We start from the raw sequence: 8,852 nt of genomic DNA on the forward strand, positions 1-8,852 counted from the left end.
CTCTCTTTCTCTCTCTGATTAATTCTCTCTCTGCCACCAAGTACATGCCTCCTATAGCAAACAAACAAATAAACAAAAAGCAAACGTGAGAAGGCCTTGAATAAGTGCTATGATTATAGATGAAACAGAGATGTGCAGTAAGGAGTAGTTGAATAGAATTTTGAAGAAGCTTGTTCAACAAACAATAGAAAAAATAGGGTCTTGGCAAAATCAAGCACTTGTTAAGGCTGAATTTTTTCTGAAGAATTGTTAAGTGAAGTTCAAGAAAGTTACAACTTGGGACCATCTAGTAATAGTTACCTCACTGGACTCTCACATAGCTGAGGTGATTCAAGTCCTGGACCTAGCAGCTTAAAAGTCACACCAGGCATGTGTGCATGCATGCCTAAAATCCAAGAGATTGTGGTGTGGCCATACCTCTTGAGGGATGATTTCTTGCTTTTAGTCTCTATGTCTCTAATGAGCACATACACCCTATAGCAAAATTCTCTGTCTCAAATAAAAAAGTTAGAACTCGCTCTTTCCCACATACACAAACATTGTATTATTTAATAACTGGAGAATATGTAAGTTAAAACAGTCACATTTATGTGAGAATTTATCTCTTACTTCCCCTCACTCCCACCAATCCAGAAAAATATAGTAATGAAAGCAGTGAAGTTACTTTTGGGCTGGCTTCAGAAGGACACAGAAGAGGTCCTATAAGATTTGAAGTCATTTGAAACATGAGGTAGGTCTCATACTTACAGCCCATAATTTCGTTCAGCTCTACCAGAGCATTTTTCTTAGAAAAGTCTCCCTTTGCCACTACCTAGAGAAATCTTTCTGCAACAGTCAAAGTGTATAATTCCTAGCAACTTGATAATTAGAGAAGACACTTAGATTTCTTAAATGCACTGGGGATATAACTGAGATGAAGATGGAATTGCTAAAGTAGAAGAAAGAGAGCTAGAATGAGGGGAAGACCAGAGACAATTTTCCTAACTTCACATATTTTGTTTGTTTACATAGGTGTTTTGAGAAAGGTAGAGTGGAAGTTGTTTTTTTCACTCTCATTGCAAATATGAGACATTAAGTTGTTTAGGTAAACTAGGTCATAGTGAGGGTAGGGAAGAATTTTACTGGCATGTGGATAGTATAATCTATATATGATAGGAATGAGGAGCATGAATGGAGTAGTGTTGGGAGAATGACCCACCTTTTCCTTTGAGAATAGAATGTATCTCACCAAGAGAAGGTAAAAGAAAGTAGTCTCAGGGGACTTTTTAAAATTATTATTGGAGAATTTTTTGCTATAGGGCACATGCACTCACCAGAGAGACAGAGAGACAGAAAGTGAGTAATCACCCTCCCCGCCCAGAAGGGATGGCCATGCCACAATCCCTTCTCCTCCATCCTCCTCTAGGGATCTTGGGCATGCATGCACACACACCCAGTTTAAGCCATCAGGTCCAGGACTCAAACCATGGTCAACTACATGGGAGTCCAGCGACATAGCTATTATGCCAACTGTTGGTCCCTCAGGGAACTTTTATTCATGTGCATAAGGACACTAAAAAAGGCCCTTAAATCTATCAGTTAGCTGCAAGAAATGAGTGAGTACACATTTGACTTTTGGAGGCAGAAAATTTTTATATAATTACAGAGATAATATTTATTATTAAAATGCATATTAAAAATTATGGCTGTAAATAAATTCCAAATGCATCATTTTCACAGTATCTGGGGAGTAAAATTAAAAAGTTAAAATAAAATAAAGTTGCACAAGAGTTCCACTGAAGGACACTTTCAGATCAAGGTAGCTTCATCTGTTGTTCCCAGTGCAAATGGCTCTTCTTTATGGAATTACCAGTTAATAAAAGTAGCTGCTTAACTGAATGACAGAAAAACTTATAAATCATTAGAATATAATAATAACAGTAATGACAATAATAATAATATGGAAACTACCCATATTTAAATTTCTTATTGTAATAATTATGTGTGCATTTCAGAATAAAAATTCAAACAGTTTTATACGGGACATGTGAGGTTATTTATTTGAATTGTACATTATCACAGTTGAGAGTATTTACTCTTTGCCTACCAATTTTATGCAACACAGAGAATGACAAATGAGATATATGTAGAGAATATTTTCCAAGGAACTGAGATCAGAGAGGAGGCTGCTGTTTGGATAGTAGATGTAACAGTACTAAACTTCTAGTGCAGACTTTCTGGAAATAAGGTCCAGAGTTGGAAGGGAGAAAGGCAAAATAAAAAAAGAAAATAAAGAAGATATCTAAGAAATGGATAGCCATGTTTATGGATATGATTCTTAGAGTTTAGTATCCCTATTATGACTAGCAAAGTAGGTGGTCACTTACTTTATGTAATATGAAAGGCACTGCTGTAAAACTTTCTTCAAACTATTTTCCATCACAGCTTGTCTACCTCAATGTCTATAATTCTTCTATTGAAAATCACAACATTGGGTTAATGCCTAGTCCTCAAGCCTGTAATTAAGACATCCCTAAGTAAATTAATATTAAACTAACATTAGTTATTAGCACCTTAGTGTGATGGAGTTGATCAGATTACTGCCTAGACGAGCAATAAGGCAGAGCAGAAGATAAAACACATTGATGGGGTAGGTTGTAGATAAAGGAAATCAGAACACTGGATACAAACCTAGATGGGCAGGCATACGGAGTGTAGTGGTCTTACGTACACAGTGTAAGAACACTGAACACTTGTCCTCTCCCTGAATGATACAAATAGGCTGCATAACAAATGAGCTCTATTCTCAACCATTCCTCTAAGAAGGTCATAACCACCTGAAAATATTTCCCCTTCTCATTAAAAAAATAGATATATTTAAAGTGAAACTAATATGTGAATAAAAGTAAATTAATAGTTTCCCAAAGTGACCCTAAGTCATATAATTTACACTAATCTAGAAAACAGTAAGCACAGAGTATGGACAAGACTCTTTCATTACAAGTACCCATGATTGGTTCACAATTCCACAAAATTATTACTTATAATACCATTATAACACAAAATTACAGTCAAACACAAATCACTTTAACTCAAACACACCAGACACAGTTACAGTTACCCTATAAAAAACACTTTAACACCCATGTAAAAACTTAACACTCATGTAAAACTCATTTAAACCTTCAAAACATGTACCTTACAATGAATAATTAGGAGATACATAGATACACTATTGCTAGCAGCACAAAGTCAGTTTTCTAATAAGTTTTTTAAATAACAAAGTAGAAGCAAAATCAACAGTGAAAATTTTAGAAAACTTTCTGTTAATCTTAGAGTTCATTTGGATTTCACCAGTTTTTCCCCTAAACATATTAGTATCATAACTGTGTGCCAAAAACTATCCCTTCTTCTTAATGTGATTAAGTCCTTGACTGGTTTCTATGTTCCTTCTGGAGAAGTAGAATGTGTTTTCATTATATAGCACACAGAGTTTAAGTAGAGCATTTTTAAAAGTTAGAGCTTTCTATTAAAACATATTTCAAAATATTATAATATGCATGACTTCAGGTTTAATTACTATTTATATCCTAGATCTGTTTCCTACATGATAGTACCAAACTATCAGGTAGTAGGCAGGCCTTATAACGGGCTCCAAAGGCTGCCAAAACTAGATGTCTGCACTTTTCTCAAAAGGTGAAAGATATAACTTCCCCAGCTACTGGGGGATTAGCTATGAAGGATTGAAAATGGTATGGCTAAAGCCAAGCTGGATCAGAAAATTCAAAGTAGATTTTATGACCCATGTGACTGCCTCTAAAACCTACTCTGACTTGTGTATATGGTTTGACAGTCACCGCCTAGCTTAAAGTCAGAAGTACAATGTGGTGACAATTTTAAGAGGTGTACCCAATTTTGTTTCATGTTTTCATTCCATCCTAAGCTTTGTGATTAATTAGTGCATTGCTTCTTCTATAAGTTAAGGATGTTCAGAACCTGACAGTTACCTCAGTGTCACTCAGAGTATGGTGGAAATTCCTCTGCTAGTCAGGTTCATATGTTTCCTGAGATGTTCTTTGGAAATAGTTTAAGAGAGCCAGAATTAATCATTACTTACCTGCTTTCTTCTGGGCCTAGAGGCCACTTGGGTAACCTTATATGAACTTTGGTAAATTACCTTCCCTAGGTAGATTCAATATGGCATCTTATACACAGAGTATTATTGTATGTGAATTTGTGTTTTGTTCTTAGCTTAAATATACCAAGAAGTTGAGTTCAGATTTTCATTCTATGAACAGATATGACAGATGATATTTCACATTGACACAGACATGAAGAAAATTGTTATTCTTCAAATTCTGGAATGTAATCATGCCTAGTAGATAAAAATTTATGTTGGGGCCAGCAGGTGACAAAGCGGTTAAGGCACCGGATTCCCACATGGCCAACCACAGGATAAGTCCCAGACCTGGTAGCTTGAAACTCATGCCAGGTGCATGTGCATATGCATATGTGCTCAAAATTGTGAGACGAGAATGGAGAAGAAGTTATTGTGGCATGACCATACCCTCTGGGGGGTGATTTTTCATTTTCTCTCTTGCTATCTTTCTGTCTCTCTGGTTAGTACACATGCCCGATAGCAAAAATCTCTCTAAAAAAAAAGTTCTTATGTTTATACAATTTTGTTCAGAAAGATAAATAAATTGTCCACTTTACTTAAAATACAACCAAAAATATGATATTGGATTGTAAACTGTGATTACTAGTATAAATAGACAACTACATTTCCTCTGAATACAGAGATTCGGTGCCTGTTAGAACAGTGCTTATGGAGGCCCCAAGCTAATAATAACCTCCTTGTACTTTAGGTTCACAGGTAAAACTACTGACTCTAGTTGAAAACACATGTTTATAAGGTATAGCTGAAATTTTATAGGTTAAGTCTTAAAGACTTTATGACAAATTTCTACATGGGAATGGCAACATCAGTTATAGTGTAGCATAATGCTACAAATAGGTCCTGTCATGAATATGTGAATCCCCCATATTGGTAAGATAACTGAAACACTGAGTGCTTCCTGAGTACTTTCTCATGACTCAAGGTATTACAAAAGTCTTATTTTGTACTTGAATTTAGGGCCACATTCAAATTTTTATAATTATTATTTAGCATAAATCAGTTGCCATGGTAGAAATGGTATGGTTACTCACAAAGGATTTTGTATGGAGTTGGATACTATCATGCAAGTCTTGTCTTGAAAGCCGTCTTCTGAACTCATTAGTGGTGAAGTAGTATATGACTGGGTCAAGGCAGGAATTCAGACTAGCAAGACAAAGGGCCACAGAATGAAATATTAGAATCACCTTTCGGGCTAGGCAGCTTTTAATTTCATTGGATTTGACCAGAAAATCTAAAGGAAAACTGAAGTGATAAGGTGCAAAGCAAATTAGAAATACCCCTGCACAGGTTAGAATCATCTTCAAGGCTTTCTTCTTCTCCCCAACAGCCTGAGCCACAGGATATTCATCTTCAAGGCTTTCTTCTTCTCCCCAACATCTTGAGCCACAGGAAAATTATCTTTCAGTGACAAAACTGTCTTCCATGTACAATATAGGACAATCAGTAGGGGAGTAACAAACCCAATCAACTCGCCAATAGTCATCATGGCAACAGACTGGGCCAGATTGACATTCCTGGTAGGAAGATCCACGAAACATTTGGTTTTGTTGCCTGAAGTGTCATCACTGGTTCTGAGGAGAGGGAAGAGTAGACAGGCAAGGCAGATGATCAACCATCCCCCAATGCTGATGTATAGGTCATATTTCTGTTTGCAGTCATGGAACCGAAAGGGATACATGAGAAACCAAAATCGCCGCACACTGATGCAGACCAAGAAGAAGATGCTTGCATACATGTTGACATATTTCAGGTAGAAACAGAACATGCAGAGGCCAGTCCCAAATGGCCAGTCATGATTCAAGTAGTAAAAGATTCTCAGTGGCAGGGAAAGAACTTGTAGTAAATCAGCAATGGCTAAATTTATCATAAATATCACAGCCCGTTTGGTTTCTTTCACATAACCATAAAATACCCACAAAGCTAGTATGTTCCCTATGAGACCTGGCACAAGAATGACAGTATATGTCACAGCATAGATAAAATACCGAAAATCTGTATTATCTCCATCTGTCCTGATACATGTGTCATTAGCAGGCATGATTCTTTCCAGAGAAATCTTATTTGCCTAATAGTATCTCAGAACTTAAATTCACAGTGAGCTGCTGTTCTTCCTACTGTCGTCCATGGAGTGAAGAGACTGAATGTAAAATAATCTTAGCACATTTATCTGGGCTTCTACATGTTATTTATGGACTTTTCAAAGATCTGTCTTCATGTTTGCTTTGGATTTGTCTACAGCATCTACATGGAAGTCTTATGTACAAGAACAGATGACAAGCTATTCTACTTGTTCTCACTACTTTGTTATAAGTTCTTCTCGGACTTCATGACAGTTGATTCTCTTTCATCTGAATGATGAATGCGCCATATAGAAGCTCTTCAAATTCCAGAATGATGGCCATTTCTTTACAGGTGTTTGGAAGGCTAATTTTTTCTTTTATTGACTCACATAGAAGAAAGTTTCTCATTAGTGCACAGTGGGTCCGCCATTCATCAGTGATTAATGTGAACTGATCAAATTTCTAGGACTTTTTCAGCTATGTATCAAAAGCTGAAAGTGGAAAACAAAGGCAGAGCTGTAAGTAAAAGAAAATAAACCAATTATTGTCTGGCACACTTTTGAAAAAAGAAAAGTCTATGTATAGAAGAATTTTTTATTTGTATAGAATATTTTGGTGTAGGTGAAGGTGATATGCTATAGTTACTACAAGGCACTTTAAAATCCTAGGAAAGCATACTCAGGAGGAAGTAATCTAGCCCCTTGTTACTTAAAATCCATGAACCAACGTCACTTGGTAGCTGATTATAAATTCAGAAGAATCTCAGGTCCCACTAGGGACTTGCTGAGTCAGAATATGCATTTTAAGAATTATCCCAGATTATTTTTCTACATATTAACATTTGAGACTCTTCAATAAAGACCATTGCTTCACAAAGCTCATTGATTGAGAGAGTCATCTGGGGAAGTTTTGTTTATTTGTTTTTGTTTTTTGTTTTGTTTTGTTTTGTTTTGAAATACATCTTTCTGGGTGTTTCCTCCAGAGATTCCGATTTAGTATGTTTGGGGTAGAGTCCAAAACTTGTATTTTCTAAAAGCTTCCCATATGATTCTGATATAATCAATCCATCATTTATCCTTGAACCATCATTTGGGGGCCACTGATTTGATCCAAATCCTTCCCAGATGTCTAAAAACAAGTGAGAAATCAACCTCCATTTATATGAGTCATTTAGTTACTTCTTAATTACCCAAGACAACAGATCATAGCACTAAAATAGAGAACCCACATCTCTAGGAAGCTGACTCAGATGGGTCTATGACCCTTCTTCTGAGGTAAACAAATTTTAGTTTAGGGACCTGGATAGTTGTCTCAAGGCTGCTGAAATCTAGGAGGACTTAACTGACTTTAAAGATATGTGGGAAGAATCAAAATGAAATAGTAATTACAAAATGTCTGGCTTTGGATTACCAAACCAATGTGAATTATCAGACCCACGTGGTTTAAAGTATGTTTGATTCAGCCTCTAAGGAAATTGCTATTATTATTTTGCTTCAACTGCTTAGCAAGTAAAATAGCATTCTTGATTCAAAAGTATGGTGCTCACTTTATTTAAGAGGCTTGATGAGTGAAATGAACTATGCATTCAAGTTGAAGAGACTAAATACTTGTGATTTATAGATACAAAAGATAAAGAAAGCTGATGTTATATGATGTTATAAAATACAGTTAAGCAAGACTGTAAAGAATAACACTGATAGTAAAAAAGTTGTCAAAATTAAAATAATTCATTTTCCAGATTGAAATACATTTTTGAAACATTTTCATAAGTAGTTATTTTGATTAGGTGACTCGTAAAATTAGGTTATGGAAAACAAATATATGAAAAGGTGCTCAACATCACTAATCATCCAGGAAATACAAATCAAAACCAGAATGAGACATCACCTTATACCTGTTAAAATAGTTATTATCAAAAAAGATAAAGGATAAGAAGTAAAGGTAAGAATGTGAAGAAAGATAACCCTTGTACTCTGTTGGTATAAAACATTATGAAAAACACTATGCAAATGTTTGAAAAACTAAAATTAGAACTACTGTATAACCCAGCACACCCACTTCTGATAATCCAGTCAAAAAAAATTGTAATCATTATTTCAGATATATTGGCATTCATATTCATTGTAGTATTATTTATAATAGCCAAGCTATGGGAAGAAAAATCTAAATTTCCATTGACAGATCCATGCCGAAAATGTGATGTATATATGTACAATGGAATGTCATTTAGCCATCAAAAAGAAAGAAATCTTGTCATTTGCAGCACCATGGATAAATCTGGGGGACATTATGCTAAGTGAAGTAAACCAGGCACAGGAATAAAAATACTTTATGATCTCATGTATGTGTGGAATCTAAAAAATTTGGACTCATGCAAGCTGACAGTAGGGTGGTAGTTGCCAGGGTTTGGGTGGATGGGGACATGAGGAGATGTTGGTCAAAGAATATAAACTTTTGGTTACAATATTACTAATAAGTGCAGTTCTCCTCTAGCACTACCCATGTTTCTTCTGTATTTATTTTTTCCCCATTACTCATAATTAACATACTTTATAATTTTTTATAATTTTTTCTTATTTAGGTTTTTTTTTTTTTTTTTTTTTTTTTTTTTTTTTTTAGGGGCGGGCGCCCCA

General features: G+C 35.4%; 1 protein-coding gene across 13 annotated transcripts in view; it reads right to left on the reverse strand.

Annotated features, from left to right (window-relative positions):
* Window positions 1-1,469: 1,469 nt before the first annotated feature.
* GPR174 (G protein-coupled receptor 174) overlaps window positions 1,470-8,852 on the reverse strand; it is a 62,313-nt gene continuing 54,930 nt past the window's right edge. For 9 of the 13 annotated variants that reach the window (XM_027774726.1, XM_027774724.1, XM_027774721.1 and 6 more), the window contains 2 exons: window positions 5,555-6,735; window positions 4,569-5,504 (listed from right to left, as the gene is read on the reverse strand). In XM_027774726.1, coding sequence (XP_027630527.1) covers window positions 5,146-5,504; window positions 5,555-6,197 — 1,002 coding nt within the window. In that variant the 5' untranslated portion in view covers window positions 6,198-6,735 and the 3' untranslated portion in view covers window positions 4,569-5,145. The other 4 variants (XR_003550601.1, XM_027774728.1, XM_027774729.1 and 1 more) reach the window with 4 other exon arrangements.

The sequence above is a fragment of the Tupaia chinensis genome, unplaced genomic scaffold (assembly GCF_000334495.1).
Source record: "Tupaia chinensis unplaced genomic scaffold, TupChi_1.0 Scaffold000475_1, whole genome shotgun sequence".
Taxonomy (NCBI): Eukaryota; Metazoa; Chordata; class Mammalia; order Scandentia; family Tupaiidae; genus Tupaia; species Tupaia belangeri.